This window comes from Gracilinanus agilis, chromosome 4 (assembly GCF_016433145.1).
Source record: "Gracilinanus agilis isolate LMUSP501 chromosome 4, AgileGrace, whole genome shotgun sequence".
NCBI classification, from domain to species: domain Eukaryota; kingdom Metazoa; phylum Chordata; class Mammalia; order Didelphimorphia; family Didelphidae; genus Gracilinanus; species Gracilinanus agilis.
Window position 1 is genome coordinate 415,100,561 of NC_058133.1, and position 18,721 is coordinate 415,119,281.

The 18,721-nt window shown below is 35.3% G+C and overlaps 1 protein-coding gene across 1 annotated transcript in view; it reads right to left on the minus strand.

Moving 5' to 3' along the window:
• The window catches only part of RGS17 (regulator of G protein signaling 17), a 53,726-nt gene that overhangs the window by 10,000 nt on the left and 25,005 nt on the right, over window positions 1–18,721 (minus strand). The window contains exon 2 of the mRNA XM_044674895.1: window positions 3,026–3,115. Coding sequence (XP_044530830.1) covers window positions 3,026–3,115 — 90 coding nt within the window. The remainder of the gene's footprint in view (window positions 1–3,025; window positions 3,116–18,721) is intronic.

Sequence of the window (18,721 nt, forward strand, 5' to 3'; positions counted from 1 at the left end):
CGACTTAATACTACCAGTAATTATTAATAGTATCATCATATATATGCATATATGCATTTTCTTTTAGTTTTAAAGTATGAATTGACATATTATTTATATTGTGCTGAAGTTTAATTAAATTTTAATTTCTTTAGTAAAATGAGTATTTAGGAAATCTTCACCTTAAAATAAATGAAAACAAAATTCCTTACATGTGCATCCTAATGAAGTCTTCAGTGTATACCGATGAGTATGATCTGAGGGCCTCCAAGAAAGAACCATCTTTTGCTACCCACCCTCTCCACATGCTCAGAACTGATGTTAGAAATGCCACTATTAGGAATTCAAGCTCAACATTGACTTAAAAGATCATTCCCTATGAAAATGTAATTATTCCATGGAAATTCAGTACATCGATCCATCACCAATTATTTATATCTTAGCATACTGATTAGGTCTTTTCCAACATGACAATTAGTAGGTGAGTTTTAATGATGAGGTGGCTACTAAAGAAAAACCTAAGTCCTGCTGTGACATGAGGCTTTTCCGGTCAGCCTGGGATGAATTCTGTGAATCCTGGTGAAATCATTTTGCTTCTCAGACCAGTGTCCACATCAATAAAGTGATCTCTTTAGTTCTGTACATCTCTAAAATTTATTCAACAAGTCTTTGGATAAAGCTGTGCCAAGGGAATGTTCCTTTCACTAGAGAACACCTAAAAATTGTTCCAAAAAACATGGATTATTTATTTTGTGGTAGCTTATCTCTTTTTTATAACTATCTTTACAAAAGTGTTTCAATAAGAATCAAGAATTAAGAGGTGTGGAAAGCAAAAGCAGCTCAAGCATAAAATTAGATTTAAATATTTAACACATCATATTTGACTTCTTACCAAGTTATCCCTGTACTGATTTCATACATAAACATCAGGAATAGGTCAGCTAGGTTCTGAATGAGGCCATATACAGGAATTTTATACTAATGTACTTCAGAAATCACAATGGGTCACAGAAAAATTCAAAGGGGAGGAAGGTACTTTTCTTGCCTCTTTCTCCCAGTGTTACTGGCTGGTAATGCTATCAGTATCATATTAGCCAGTGGATTTTTAGAGGATTGTTATACTGTTATTGACTGACCTGATGTTGACCTATAAAGAGGACTAGTAATGGAACATTTGGAACATTCTACTCCTTTCCTTCCCCTTTAAAATTCAATTTAAAAAGAAAGTCCTAGGCAGTAATATCAGTATATAAAGTGTGTGCTACAACTTTGTAAATTGCTATCACAAAAGTAGACATTACTCTCTTGCCCCCAATTTATTTATGAGGTGGTTGTGATTTCATTTATGACCTAGTCAGACACTTACAGGAGGGCAATCTATGTGTAAAGATCCTCAATATTTAACAGACAAGGAGGTAGAACAATATTGAGTCTTTAGAAAATCCTTGTTTGATTTTAAAACTTTAAAATGCTAATAACTCAGATTGTAGGTATGGTAAAAATCATCAGTCAAACACATTTAAAAGCCAATTGAATTCTCTTCTCAAAGTTCATATGGATTTCAAATCTATTTCCCCAGGATAGGGTTATTATCTTCTTATCTATGGTACTGATCCCAGGCTCTGAAATAAAAATACAGAGTATAATATTGTGATGTTGCCATTTTTAACGTTAATAAATTTACTTTCAAATATTCCTCATGGATTATTCTAGAAGATCTACATCCCAAGTCATAATTTGAATATGAACATGGGCTTTATGAAAACTCTGAATAACCTGACAGGATGAGAAGAGAAAAAGGAGGCATGTGGGAATTCACTAATTTTATTAGAACAGTCTCATCTGATTAGCCAGGATTTGTAAAAATCACCAGTTCTTGTACCAATCTTTCATGTATCTGCTTTCTACTGTCTTTTGCTTTGAACATGCTGCAGGGCAAAACCTACTTGACTTTTACTCAATTCGACTTCTTTTATATCCTTTCCATTAAGTGTTTTAAATAACCTTGTTAGTATTCTCTCATGCCAAAACTTTGCTTTACTCACTTTAAAGGATTTGTGAGCAAGAAAATTATCATCAAGTACCATTATTAAAATCTCTCCTAAGAAGTAGTGAAGATAATACCATTTATCATTATATAGAGAATTTACTTATATTGTAGTTTTCCTTTCCTTTTGTGGATTTAAAATTCAAGCTTTTGGTCTATTTTAGACCTAGAATTCTTGCTAAAGCATGATCAAGTGAATAGAAACTGATAAATGAAATATTGTGAAAACAGTACTGGATGTCAATTGAGAAACCATAGGTCTAAGTCCCAAGATTGCTGCATACTCTCTGTGTGACTTTGGCAGGACTTAGCCCCTTTAAACCTTGGTTTCCTCACTTGTAAAATGAGATTAACATTGATACTACTGATCCCACTGTGTTATAGTGAGGATTAAAATAAGTAATGTATCTAAGCTAATTTGTGAACCAGAAAATATACATATCTACATAGTACACATATGTATATAGGTATATTGATATTTATTGTTTTGGGTCTATGTCTATGGGTGTGTGTATATCTGTGTGTATAATGGGTTGTGGGGTTTGGACCCTTATATCTAAAATCCAGTTATAGCTAGTCTAAATCAGGTTGGCTCTTTCTGAATAGCTTGAGAAACTGATTTTCCTCATATTTTAGATTCCACTATAAATAAAGGTAATCTTTGAAAAGAGAAGTGATGGATTAGGGTCATTTTATGGATGACTCAGGTAACAATCTTGCTTTTATTAATCAGAGAGATGAGGATTTACAGTATATGAAATCAGGTAACTATGTGGCACCATTTAGAATAATAACACAATAGTATCTTGAGAAATAACTGATAAAAAAGCTCACTGCAGGGAAAAAACTGGGTTGAATACATTTGACTGTAACTCAGGCTATGAAGGCACTTGGTAGATGCATTAGTTCTGAAAACAAAAAACAAAAAACTTAGTAGTTACTGAATGTAAATGCCATATAAACATAAGATTTAATTATCAACACAAAGTCCAAACTTACCATTCTTCTACCGCCTGGATACTCTCCATTTTTGTTGTATGTGTTGGCCTTCCAGCATTGTCACCTCTATCTTCATTCCTAACAGTGAGGCTGTAATGTAGCACAACACTTTATTTTGTCTAGAGAAAGTCAATTATTTTAAATAAATGAATATTTATCAAAATAGTATTTCATTGAAAAATGTATGGCTAAATGACTAATTATAGGGATATGCTATAATGCTCAAAGCAAGATAAGAGTGAACATTGAAAATTATGTATTTTATATATACATGTATATAATTTAATATGCATTTCTACAAACATAAAAATAATAAACAATAATGATATTTGATAAAAAGAAACAAAACTTGTTTGAATAGGTATATCTTCTGACATCTTCCAGAATCTGAAACAGACAAGTAGGTATTTCAGTATTTAATATGTATCATCAATGTACCAATACTTGATTATTTGATACTTTGCTACTGTTTAAGTAGAAATTAATTTTTCATTTAAAAACTATCATAATTCCATTTCTGACTTTTTATCACCATAAAGTTTTTCACCTTTTCCATAACTTATGTAAATTGAATGTATAGTGTATTATTTACCTATCATCTCTCCTCTCCCAATTATCATCTTATCCAACTCTGTCTCAGGTTTAAAACCCTGAATTCATTCTTGCCTGTCTTCTCTCTCCTCTAATACCCAATCAATCAAGTACTGGTAATCCTTCCACTGCAATATATCCTTTGAATGCCTGTTATTTTCCACATCCACTGTGGTCAGCACCTTATTCTCCACTCTGCATTTGCTATCCTGCTATAATTTTTTTTCCAAGTCTATAGTAATAAGATGCCCTTCCAAGGTTAAACTCATCACTTCTAATCTCATCTAAACTAATCTCAACTCACAGACTGATAATTACATTGACTGATACCACCTCTCTCAGCCTCCTCTGGAGTGAAGTATCCAACAATTCTTAATAACTTTTTTTTTATAGAGGGCAGAAAATGGAGTTTGGGGCAGCCCTGCCTGTTTTCTTTAGCTCTATGGAATAAGATGTCCCTGTGGTAAGTACCCTTTGGAATTACACTTGCTCCCATTCCTACCCTTCCCTTGATTTTCTTACTTCTTTTTGTGTGTTATCTCCTCCCCCATTGATTATAAGTTATTTGAGGGAAGGGATTGTCTTTTTATTAATTGTATCCCTAGAAATTGAGCCAAATCTGTTGAAATAAGAGCCATTCTCCAGGTAATAAACAGTCAAAGGATATTAACAGGCACTTTTCAGAAAAAAATCAAAGCTATCAATAGTCACATGAAAAAATATTCTAAATCATTACTGATTAGAAAAATGCAAATTAAAACAACTCTGAGATATCTCCTCACACCTATCAGGTTGGCTTACATGACAGAAAAGGAAAAAGACAATAGTTGGAAAGGATGTGGAAAATGTGGAAAAGTTGTACTAATGTACTGTTGGTGGAGTTGCAAAGCAATCCAACCTTTCAGGACAACAATTTGGAACTATGCCCAAAATGCTATTAAACTCTGCATACCCTTCAGCTGAGCAATAACATTATTAAGTCTGTATCCCAAAGAGATAGAAGAAAAGAGAAAGACCTATTTTTACAAAATTATTTATAGAGTTCTTTTTGTGGTGGCAAAGAAAAACTGAGTGGATGCCCATCAATTGAGGCATACAGAACAAGTTGTGGTATACGATTGATGGATCAAAATCTTAATCAGATTAACCAATTTTTTCATAGTTGATCATCCTTAGAATATTGCTGATATTGTTTACAATGTTCTCTTGATTCTGCTTACTTCATTTTGCATCAGTTCATATGTCTTCCAAAACCATCCTGTTCATCATTACTGATAGCACAATAGTATTCTAAGACAGGACCAAAGGACCATGATGGAAAATGCTATCCAGCTCTAGAGAGAGAATTTATGAAATCTGAATGAAGGTTGAAGCATATAGTCATCCCTCACTATATTACAATTCACTTATTGGGGCTTCACTATATTGAGTTTTTTAAAAAAAATCTAATTTTGTTTTGAGGAATTACACTTATCACGGTACACTATTGGCTAATGGAATAAAAGGTAACCAACCACAGCTCTGTGCTCTGTATCTTGGGAGCTGATTGGCTCAGTGACTGTAGGTTAATGCGGGTGGAAAAGGTTTATAGGAGAGTGGGAAGGGGTTTATAAAGCCTTAAAATATATATAGGGGGCAGCTGGGTAGCTCAGTGGATTGAGAGCCAAGCCTAGAGATGGGAGGTCCTAGGTTGAAAATCTAGCCTCAGACACTTCCCAGCTGTGTGACCCTGGGCAAGTCACTTGACCCCCATTGCCTACCCTCACCACTCTTTTGCCTTGGAGCCAATAACCAGTATTGACTCCAAGATGGAAGGTAGAGGCTTTATATATATATATGTATATATATATATATATATATATAAAATAAAATAAATATAATGCTGCTACTTCACAGATTCAGGGGTCTCTGGAACGTAATTCTTGAGATAGGTGAGGTATCACTGTACTTTTTACTATCTCTCTTAATTTGTTTGTGTTTTGTTTTGTAATACAGCTAATGTTGAAATTTATTTTGCATGTGTAATAATTAAAATAAATGTAATATGTAATAATTAAAATGCTACATGTTATATTTAGAAATTGGCTTTGTGAAATAATATTAGTAAAAAAATTGCTGTGGTCAACATTTATAAAGTTAATGCTTAAGTCATGAGGATGATAGTAGCTTTTAACAATTTAATTTAATATAAATATAGTATAAGAAAGAAATAAGGAAGGAAAGAAGTAGAAAATCATTTCCTAGCCTACCACCCTAAAGTCTGATCCTTAGAATTTCAGCCCGCTCCCTGACAAGGTTCTGATCTCTATGTGGAAGTCTGGTAGTCTCTTTGGAGCAAGAGCCCACAAGGGTGTCTTCTGCCCTAGCCACCAATGTTGGATAGAGTAGAAGAATCAATCACAGAAAACTCATGCCATCAATTATGATGAACTAAATACTGTTTAAAGGCAGTATGATTTAGTATAAAGAACATGGGAATTAGATTCAGAGAATGTTTCAAATCTTGGTTGTATCCATTACTACCTGTGTGATCATGGGAAAACTCTTTGGGTCTCAGTTTCCTAATCTGTAAAATAACAAGTAAAACTAATCTCTAAGGTTCTTTCCAACTCTAAATCTATGATTTTATGACATGCAGACTCCCATCCATCCAACATATAACCCTTCCAAATTAATCTACTCAAAATAGTAATTGGTGCATCAATTTTCTCTATATCTGGAAATATTTAGTATATCTCCACTGTCTATAGGGTAGCTAGATGAAGCAGTGGAGAGAGCATTGAGTGTAGAGTCAGGAAGACCTAAGTTAAGAATTCTGCCTAAAACACTAATTGTGTGATCCTGAGCAAATCACTTAACTCTTGGTTTCCTCATCTGTAAAATGAGCTGGAGAAGGAAATGGAAAAGCTTTCCAATATCTTTGCCAAAGAAACTTCAAATGGGGTCATGAAGAGTTAGTCATGACTTAAAAAAAATGAACAACAACAACTTTGCCTACAGGAAAGAGTCTAAACTTTTTACTTGACATTCAAGAAATTTTATTATTCATCACCTACATAACTCTCCAAATTTATCTCTACTACTTCTTTACATAAAATTTCTAGATGAACATACAAAAGACATCCTCAACTCTACTCACTGGCTGGTATCGTTACCTTTGTCTGAAGTTTCTACTGTCTTCCATTGTTCTTGGCTAAGACATTTCTTTTCCCAAAATCCTGGCAAAGGCCTATTTTTGCCACAGGTTCTACTAGTATTAGCAGGGTGATCAGAATTTTAGTGGAAAAAATACAATATCTGTAGTAGTAAAAATAAAGACAACAATAATAGTATTTATGTGGGATTTTGAGGTTCGCAAAATACTTTACAGTTATCCCATTGAATCCTTAAAATGACCTTGGGAAGGAGGTGCTACTCTTAACCCCATTTTACAGATGAAAACACTGAGGCAAACAGAGGTTAAGTAATTTGTCTAGGGTAACACCACTAGTAAGTGTTTAAGGTAGTAAATGAACCCAGGTCTTCCTGACTCCAAAGCCAGTTTCTATCCATTATTTCATGCTGCTTTTCTCTATGCAAGAAAGAATGAAAAAAGAAAAAAATCAAGGGGCAATGGAGGCAAAAAAAAAATGGAGGTACAAAAAGCAAAGCAAAAATGTTTTCTGCCTTCAGAAAGCTTCCTTTCTAACAGGGGACACAACATATTTCTGAATTTTCTTTCCTTTTCTTTTTCTTTTTTAACCCTTATCTTTTGTTTTAGTATCAATTCTAAGACAGAAAAGTGGCAAGGGCCATTAGGCAATTGAAATTAAGTGACTTGGCCAGGGTCACATAGTAGGAAGTGACTGAGACCATATTTGAACTCAGGACCTCTCATCTTCAGGAACTTTGTTCACTTTTAAAAATATCCTTATCTTCTATCTTAGAATCAGTATTTAGAACCATGGCTCCATTAAAATTTATGTTCATGATAAAGGTGATGGAGAGGCAAATGGGATAGAAGATAGAGATCAGATGTTGAATCAGGAAGACTTGGGTGCAAATCCCACCTCTGACATTTATCTGTGTGACAATGGGCACATCACTGAATTTCTTGGAGCTTCAATGTCCTCACCTGCAAAATGGGTACAATACCTCGAGAATCAATCTGCCCAGGTAGATGTGATGTTCTAATGGCAGACAGAATGTAAAACATTTTGCAATAATTAGAGCACATACAAATGCTTTTTCCTTATTGTTGTTGTTATTGCTATATGTTTTCATAAGATAACAGATAATGGATAAATAGGATTGTAAAATGATTAAACTGTGCTAGTAAGGAATTGCCGGGAACCGTCAAGTTCATGATGGATGACAAAGTCATGCATGAATCCTGAAAATTTGTAAAGCAGATCAAAGGAGGATGGATTTCCCATTCAGTTTCCCCTGTGTGACTCTTCTCTTCCTAACACTCCTCATTATAGGAATTATTATGATCAATATCTCTAATCAGCCCCAGGAAAATGTAGAGGAACATTATAGGTTATTACTAGATCCCTTACAGGCCCCCCTAGGAAAGCCCCACCTTAGATGTCATATTACAGATATTCCCCTAAAAGTCCCTCCACAACAGAACAGCAAATAGTGAGTTAACATTTAAAGACTTCTATTCCCCAAACAGAAACTGCAGGTTTCACAATCCCCACACACAGGTGTCTGGAACTGCTTGCAAGCTCCCCCCTAATCCCTGAAGTGGAATGTAACACAGGGAGGATAGGGAATGAAAAATTAAGGCAGGCTGCCTCCTCACAATATTGGACTGTTTTCATTAACCCCACAAGTTCAGAGAACATACCAAACTTACCTTTGAAAAATACTGAAAAATTAAAGGCTGTTATTGAAACAATACTTGGACTGGTTTGGATTTATTGTGTACTTTGAATTCTGATTAATTATGTACTTATATAATCAGCTAGCATAAGGAATCTTCATTAATTGGTTAGCAAAATAGAGTGAGGTATAATCATGCTTAATCTGACTGGCTAAAATGTAATTGAACATTATTCTAGCTGAAATGCATGCCTTGTACCTCGCAAATGGGTGGGAATGGTAATTTACAACCCCGTTATTTTGTGATGAATTATTCTTGACAATCTTTGCATCTTTTGTTAATCAAATGATTTTTGTAATTTAGTAAAAGTTAATGTATGACTTAATCCATTATCTACAAGAAAAAAATGTATGTTGCGTATTAGAAATTCATGCCAAACCTGCATGTAATCTTAAGAAAGAAAAAAAGGGTATAAATAATAAAGCCAGCAGATGGCAGACAGAATAGCCTCTGCAAGCCTGAGTCTCTGGCTGTTCTAATTTCATCTCAAACTGCTTAACCATTCCACCTCTGAGATACCTAGACCTGTGAGAGTGAGCCTCTTACATTATGGTGACTGAACAGGAACTCTTGGAAAGGTATTTTGCAAATCACCACAGCATTGATGAAGGAAACTCAAAAGACACAAAATACCAAGAAATTTAAAAGGAATAACAACACTTAGTTGAATCACAGTGTTTTTTGACAATATACTTAATACCTTAGCTTTTTAAGGGGTAAGAAAGTACCTTTTTTTTAGGACAATTAGTATAAAAATACAAGATGACTCCACTTCATCAGCTGAAGTGTCCAGAGAAGAGTGATTGCTTCTTTCTCTCTGTAGTTAGTCTTCAGGAGGGCAACTGAATAACCCATGATAGAGGCCAGGATCAAAGAAGATGTTTTTAATAGTTCTGATGCTAAGCCACTTTGGGAATTGTTCCTCCATAGCTCATTACTTGATTATACCTTATATTCTCAGCTGACTCAGGACTTCGTATAACACAAGCCCGATGTCCTCAATTATAGTACCAGAAGCCCACTTTTATTTAGCTCCAAAGTCTGTAGTAAAGACATATTCTTATGGTAAAAATACATGAATAGCAACATCCAAGTTACATCTCTATATAAGCCATTTATTAAGTCAATAGGATAGACTCATGGTGCAGAATGTGAACTAAGATGCAGAGATGAGAAATATCTTGATGGACAACTCTTCCATCAATCTTTTTTCAGATTGATTGATTTCTTGATGCTGATGAAGTATGATCATGATAACTCAGTCAATGCTATTGTTAACAAATTCCTTGTATTTACAAGAGGTAAAGGTGAACTTATTGCCCCAAATGAAAAAGCATTGGAAGATGGCAGAGTAAAGCAAGAAGCTTCATTACCTTCCTAATACCCAACATGAACAATCAAAAATAATTCCACAGAATCAATGCTAAAAGCATCAAAAACAGATAGGAGTCAGGAATAAAGTTAAACAGAAAGGGACAACTAGAGAAGAAAGTGCCTGACTTCCCTGGCCTCAGTCCCACTGCCATGGACTCTGGGGTTAGGAATAGAGTAAACAGTAGCACTAATAAGGCATCCCCTGGGGGGAAGGAGACAACCTCATCTTGTTTGTTGAGCCCTGGAGCATATATTTCTGAGGATACCACTAGAATCTGTAGGTGGAGGGCCCTGGGAACAGCTCTGTCTGCTGTGGGTCTTGTTGGGAAGACTCCCACTGACCCACAGCTGGGGATTGAAAGAGTGGACATTACGGAATTTAATGGCACCAGGTTCTTAGGGCAGTAACTCAAGCCTTACTGCTACCAAACTATGAACTTTGGAGGTCTGAGGAATGTGGACTAGACACCTGCTCTATCCTGGGCTTTGGCAGTAGGAAAAAAGTGGGGGAGGAGTGCACCCTGTTGAGTATAGTTGCTGAGAGCCTGGGGCCCTGTCAGCTGTAGTCACTCCCAGGAGAGTGAGGTCCCTAGTTGCAGCCACAGGGAGAGGTAGACTGCTTGCCAGGCTGCAATGGCAGAACTGCTCTCAGGTTCTGGTTGGAACACCTAGGATTCAATCATGGACTGGGATCTAAGAGAAGACTCTGGACTATAAAAATGAATAACTAAATAGGACCCAGGTAAAACGAATACCCCTAAACATCCTGAAACCAGAGGTTACACACCTCAGGACCTTGGAAACCATGGGATGCCAGTAAAAAGGCAGTAATTAAGTCTAGTGGCATGGCCACTAAAAAAATTTAAATAAGCTAGCAAAGTTGAAGGAAACCAACTACTGACAGATATTATGAAGAAAGATAAGACTTTGGTTCAAACTCAGAAGACAGTGAAGTAAGAACACCTACTTCAAAAACAGCAAAAAAGTACAATAAATGGTTACAAATTCAAAAAGAGCTTTTAGAAGAGGTTAAGAAAGACCTCACAAGCCAAATGAAAGAGGTTGAAGTAAAATTAGAAAAAAAAAAGCAATGCAAAAAAAATCAAGAAAAGTATAAAAGGAAGATCAGGCAAATGGAAAAAGAAATCCAGATACTCATAGAAGAAAATTATTTATAAAGAACTAGAATTAGGCAAGGGCAAGCTACTGATTTCCTAAGACAACAAGAAATAATAAAGCAAAATCAAAAGAATGAAATAATAGAATATGAAACATCTTATCACAAAAACAATTGGCTTGGAAAATAGATCAAGGAGAGACAGTATAAGAATACTTGGACTCCAGGAAAGCTACAATCAAAAGAATTTTAGACAGCATAATCCTAGAAATCATCAAGGAAAACTGCCCAGAAATTTTAGAATCAGAGAGTAAAATAGAAATTTAAAGAATTCACCAGTCACAATCTCATAGAGACCCAAAGATGAAAATGCACAGGAATAATATTGCAAAGTTCTATAGCTCCCAGGTTAAGGAGAAAATACTATAAGCAACAAGAAAAAAACCAAACAAATATTTAAATACTATGGTGTTACAGTCAGAATAATGCAAGACTTAGCTGCCACAACATTAAAAGAATGGATGCTATGGAACACAGCAATACATAGAGCAAAAGAACTGGGCTTACAATCAAGAATAACATATCCAGAAAAAATGAACATAATTATAAAAGGTAAAAAATCTATATTGAATGAACTAAAGGAGTTTCAACTATTCCTGGGAAAAAACCCAGAACTCAGCAGAAAATTTGATCTATAAAAAACATACAAAGGTAATGAAAGAACAATCACAAGCAACCCAAAAGGCCAAATTGTTTGATTGCTGCATGGAAAAATGTCATCTATGGCCCTGGGAATGGTATCATTGCCTAGGCATTTTAAAGGGGCATGAATGGATGGAAGACTTGAGGGTGAGGTGAATATAATGGAATGACCTAAAATGGTAGTGGAGTAGATTAGGAGGTGGTAGGGTGGAATGGCTATCTCATATGAAGGAGGAAAGAGTGGAGTAATTGCCACAGAGAAAAGGAGGAGCAGGTGGAGCTCTGGCAGTACTAGAACCGTGCCTTAATGCCCTCTGGAATTCTGTGGCTAAGCACATTCCAGAACCTTAAGCTGAAGAGTAAATCGATAATTCCAATACCAAAGAATTCCTCTTTATAGTAGTCAATAAAATGTGTTTTTTGCAGGAAACAAACATGATATAAATTCAGGAGTCCCAGGAAACCTCAGAAGTGGACACACTATGGTTTTCATGACTCTTTTCTGGGGAAAAATGAATGTCAGTAGCTATGATCCAATTTTCCTAAAACAATGATATAGGAGAGTAATTGGTAAACTACAGCCCGTGGGCCAGATGTGGCTCCCTGAAATGTTCTATCTGGCCTTGGGACATTATTCCTAATCTGGCAAATACAATGAGTAGGATACAATACAATAAAACTTTGAAAGAGTTGTCTTAGAAACAGACTGACAGGTGAGCATTTCCTTTCCTTTGGCCCCCTCTTTAAAGTTTGCCCATCACTGATGTAGGAAGATGTAATCTTATAGGAAGATGTAATCCTATATAATTTTTTAAAACTGAGATACCTGAGGCTTCGATGATGTCCTGAAATCATTCTACTAGTTTATTCCTAGTTATTCCCAGGGTAAAAAAATTATGAAAATAAGCTACTAACAATGAAATTACATTTGCAATTTATAGAAGCCTTTAAAATTTTAATTTATTTTTAACAATCTTTTCTTTCCTTTTTTAAATGTATAACTTCTGTCTTAGTATCACTTCTAAGACAGAAAAGCAGCAAGATCTAGGCAATTGAGGTTAAATGACTTGTCCAGGGTCACACAGCTACAAAGTATCTGAGTTCAAATTCATTTTATGAAAGCAATGGTCATCCCTATGTGAATCTACTCACTTCCAAACATCTGACTTACCAGATGAAATAAATTCCCTCACCTTTAATTAATTCTTTGTCAGCTCAGTGCTGAGTGCTTTGCTCTCTTTTGTTATATTTTAAATTCTGTGGTTCTCAAAATTGGATATTATTGCAAAAAGATATAAAAAGTTATGTCTTTTAAAGAACACACCACAATGACTATTAGAGATGATGTAGTGACTGTCAATGTAAAGAAATCAGAAGTTTCACATCCACAATGAATCAAGACCAGTTGAAGTACAAAGGAAGCATTATCAAAAATGAAAAATACCACCAAGAACTGACAATTTTTAAAACAGTCTAATTCATCCTGAAAACCTTCAGAAGAACATGGCAGCTGGAGGGATCATCATTGATTCCTCTTTCATATAGCATAGGCTTTTTGAAGTTGGAAGAACAGTGAGAAAGTGAATTAAAAAAAATAGCTTCTAATCTTTGCTATGAAGGAAAAAAAAATCAACTCTCAGTGGCTAGACTATATAAAAATTGTTGTACTAAAGATCAAAAAAGGGTAATTTTTGTTAAGGAAACAGGCCTTTCCTATTTAAAGTTGTTACTAAAATTGTTACCTAAAAAAAAACACAAGTAAATCTATAAGATTTAGGCATCTTCATCATATTGTAAAACATCCACCAAAAGAAATATCAGAGGATTAAAAAAAATCACTATATGTGGATAATTTGTCACCACTGAAGGAATATTAATCCTGCTAATAATAACAACATGAGAATATTTAAAAAGGTCACAGAAACAGCTAGAATTTATATAGTGTTTTTATGTTTATAAAATGCTTTACATATTATCTCCTTTGATCCTTACAATAACCCTGTAGGGTAGACACTGTGGTTATCCACAGTGTAACAAATAAAATGTGGTCTGGAGGCTCAGCACCATAGTTATAAGCATTTATTAATGAGGAGAGAGAGAGAGACAGACAGACAGACAGACAGACAGACAGTCAGACAGAGAGAGGGAAAGAGAGACAGACAGACAGAGACAGACAGAGAGGAAGAGAAAGAGAGAGAGAGACAGAGAGAGAGAGGAGAAGAAGAAGAAGGAGGAGGAGGAGAGAGGATGACAGAGAGAGAGAGAGAGAGAAAGAGAGAGAGAGAGAGAGAGAGAGATTTGAGCCTTAGTATATCTGATTCTTCACCTGGGTTTGAGAACTTTCCTTGCCAACTGGCTTTCAAATGTCATGTCTTCTACTCTTTCCATGGTGACATTCAAATGGCTCTTTCATGTTTGCTAGGGACACCCAAACTGACTCTGGCTCTGCCATATTGTTATTCACACTGGTACTGATGCCAAGGGATGCCAGGGCTACACTCTGTACTGGAGGTCAATGTCCCCTAAATAATTTACTTCACACATCAGTTTATAGATGTGGAAACTAAAACTTAAAGAAGCTAAGTCACATACCTTGCCCAGGGTCACACAACTAAGCAGAGCCTGGGGCAGGATTTGAACTCATGTCTTTCTGACTCCAAATCCCTATTCACTCTCTCATCTAGCTACCAGAGAAAATATGTTGATATGTTGAGAAGCAGAGTTCCTGAATGATAAAATTCTCAAACTGAGGGGGAACATATCAACATGGCATTTTATCATTTACATATCTAAAAGCTAGGACACTTATTCAAGATATGGTGATAAACATGCTTCAGTGGCTTAGGGACTCACCAGATTTAATCTTCACTGAAAAGCTAAGAAAAATAATCAATTCTAGAAATGAAGAAATAAACTGTTTATGACAAGTACTCAATATTCCCTAGAAGGCATATTGCATATTAAGGCATGTTTTTAGAAATTAAAAATATTTGTAATATTTATTTAACTATGTCCCAGGTAATCTGTACATCACTCTAAAGGATATTGATATTAGAGGTTATTCCTTTCTTTTCAGTGACATGTAGTATTGGTGCATCACTGGATAGAGTTTTGTCTTTGACCATTATATTGTTATATTGGGTTTGATTAAAAGATGCTATTGGAGGGCTTCTTTATAAACTCCCCCTTTAAAATCATCCTAAAATATGGTATTTAAGATATACTCACGCTGGCAATATTGAGATATGGCACAGTTCTGCAATATATTTAGCAATGTTTTCATCAGTCTGTTGTTTCTGAGTGGGACAAACAAAGCTCTGAACAATAGTAAGAAGTCCACTTAAATTTTAATTCTACTTTTCTCCCTTTCCTGCCACTCCCCTCCCCTCTCCAATACAGATAACAGTATATGTCAAGGGTGGGAACCCCGTCTCCCTGACTCCAAAGTCAGGTCTCACCACTGTGACATGCTGCATTTAAATGCCCTTAAAATTCCCTAAATTCCTCAAATATCTTACTTTTGAAATGAAACAGAGACAATGAATAATCTTATAGTAAATGTTTTCATACAGTAAATGGTCCCATAAATTTTGAGGGTCGCAGTGTGTTTCTTTTGGCGCTTTTAGCCTCTCCCCACTTCCCCTTTCTTCCCAACAAAGGAAGGAAATTTTAATATAGGAATCCCAGGGATTGGGCTGACCAATTTTAAACTCCCTAAAGAGTCCCTAAAAAGTCTCCCAGGCAAAAGCTATATTCAGTTGTTTACTGCAGGGACTGGTTATTTTAAACAATATTGCATCCTCTTTAGCAGAATGGGTAATGTGACTAGCAACAGTAACAAAAAGGGAAGAATAGGGAGATATTCAATACAGTTTTATTCAAATAAAAATCTCTGGAAGTTCCTTCATTAACTAGGGAGACTCAAAAGATACAAAATAGTAATGAACCATAGAGGAATTCCCTATCTCTACTGTGCCCCAAGATTAGCAAATCTACATAGATGACAGCTATGGGCAGCTAAATGATACAGTGGATTAGTGAATACAATGCTAGACCTGGAGTTAGGAAGACTCATCTTTCTGAGTTCAAATCTGGCCTCACATACTTGTGAGTTGTGTGACGTGGGGGCAAATTAATTATGCCTGTTTGCCTCAGTTTCCTCAGTTTCCTCACAGATAAGGAAATGGTGAACCACTTCATTATCTTTGCCAAGAAAGCCCCAAAGAGGTTAAAAAAAATTGAACGAGACAGAAAATGACTAATAAATGAGATCTCAAATATATTGTGAATTCCTTTACAGCTGGGATAATTTTTTGTTTCTGAAATTTTATAGCACCTAGCACAATGTTGATCATAGAATAAAAGCTCAATAAATATTTATTGATCTTTGCCTAAGAAACACTAAGTAGTCTAAAGATATTAGTTAAATATGTGTCAGTTGAAGTTCTAAGGGACTAAGGGGTTAAATCAATTCTGACAGGCCCTTTCTTAAAAATAAATACTGGGTAGCTCAGTGGATTGAGAGTCAGGCCTAGAGACAGGAGGTCCTAGGTTCAAATCTGGCCTCAGACACTTACTTCCTAGCTGTGTGACCTTGGGTAAGTCACTTTGACCCCCATTGCCCACCCTTACAACTCTTCCACCCAGGAGCCAATACACAGAAGTTAAGGGTTTAAAAAATAAATAAATACAATTCTCATTCCCTTTTAGGACCTACAAAATATTTTTCATGTTATATAATTTAATAACACAAAAATATATAATATTTCCCTTGCAGACAAAGATCTACCTCTTCTACTTCATTCTTATCTCCATAGTATATTACCTTTCTGAACATAGTGACACTGAGTATAGCCCACTTTATTAACATTCCCATGAAAAATTTTACAACCCCTCTTTTAAAAAACATTCAATCATTTAAACTAAACTATTATAGAATTGTAACATTTTATAGCAGAAAAGTGTAATTTAGATCATAGTGGATCTGAGACTAGAACTGGGAATTTCTGATTCCTAGATCACTGCCTTTCTCATTATACCTTGCCTCTATGGGGGGGGGGCTTGCAATTTAATAGAACTCTATGGTGATCCTCTTGTAAAGTGGATAATTATATTTTTGAATAAATATAGATTTTCACAAAGGAACTATACATATTTCCATAAGCATATGGGCATATTTTGGCAAATAACATATATACACAAACTGGAAAATATAATAATAACAACAATAATATTATTTTAACATTATATAATATATTACAATATAATAATAATAACTGGCATGTGGCACCTAAGTAAGGTGTGTCACGAACTATGCTAAGGATTTTACAAATATTATCTCATTTGAACCTGACAACAATCCTAGAAGGTAGGTGCTATTATTATCTAGTACCAAATGCATGCAACAACAGGCAAAGTAATGCAGAAAAAATTACATATTTCAGGACTGAGGATATACAGTATATAGAATCTGGAGGGATAACCTAAGGAAGTCATCAAAGAGGTGAATTTTGTATGGTGTTTTGAGAGATACATAAGCAAACAGGCAAATTACTCAACGTCTTTGGGTCTCTGTTTCCTTAAAAAAAAATCCAACATGGCTATGTATGATGAGGAAAAGAAAATAGAAGAGTATTGCAGTTGGAGAAATATAATATGTAAAGTCAGCAGCAATCAAGCAGGGCTCAGCAAGTCTTGGTTTATGAAAAATATGTTTGACAAAGTAAGAGAATTGATATAACCTTGGTGCTAAGGCTAAAGAGTTTGGGGTACTATAATAGGCATTAGGCAGCAGCAGGCATAGGATCTTAAGCAATGACAAACAATAGCATTTGAGAAAGATTAGAGTTGAGACCTCATTGTGCCATAGATACAAAGAATTTAGGAGCCACTGGAAATGATTCACACAGATTTCGGAACATGGATTCTGGCAAATGCATCTGTTTTTGTAATATTTACAAACATGCCAAATGCCACCATATTGGTATGATGATTATGAAATATTGGGTTGTGCTCATATTCCCAGTTTTGCAGATGGTAGAATATGGACACACATTTGTGCTAAAACCATACAAGGTAGACACTCGGGAAATGCTTATTAACTAACTTCTCTGTGCTTGGGAATTACAGTGCATATGACTGTCATAGCAGAGTCTAACGCTACATGAGGTCTTGATCCGTGGAAAGAAACCAAAATTTATTTGTCTCTAAGTGATCCATTAGTGAATTGCCTTTTAGCATTTCCCTTAGAAAAAATGCCAGATAAAATCTGGAGTCTTGAGTAGATTGTGACTGCATGCAACCCTTTATGAAGGGTTATTACAGCATTTGTAGGTGATAAAGGATTGAAAAAAATAAAATGAAAAATGATGGTGTCTTTAAAATTCACAAAACACTTACTGAGTGCCAGCTATGCTCAATAGATTTCTCTAAAACGTGTTGTGATTGATTCAAAGGTCAATAAGGCACAGCCATGCAGAGAATATCATAAATGTAGAGCTAGATAGGACCTAGACACCATGTAGTGTAGCCATCTCATTGCACAGATGAGAAAACAGATTCAGAGAGGTATAAATGATTTTCTGAGAATTTAAATCCAGCTCCTTTGATTCTAAATCTAGTCCTCTTTCTGCTGTTCCATGTGGATTCCCTCATAGTCAGGAACTTGTTTTTTAGAAGAAGTAAATAAAACTCTTATTTTGATAATAAAACATAGACAAGTAAATGTCTTTTTTGGTTGGGATCTGTAACTTTATACTCCATATGGAAATAATACTAACACCAATTCCTATTTAAAAAAATGTCTGGAGTAACTGAAGTAACTTGCCCATGGCCACATAGCTAGTAGGTGCAAAAGGCAAAACTACCCCCAAATCCTTCCTGTCTCTAAGGCCTTCTCTCCTTTTTTCTATGCTGCCTCTCACATAAATAAGTACCTCAGAAAAACAAAAGGGTCAAAGAGTTGTTAACGATGTCTAACATTTATGTAGTGCTTTCAAGTTTGCAAAGTATTTTATATATATTATCTCATTTTGATCCTCAT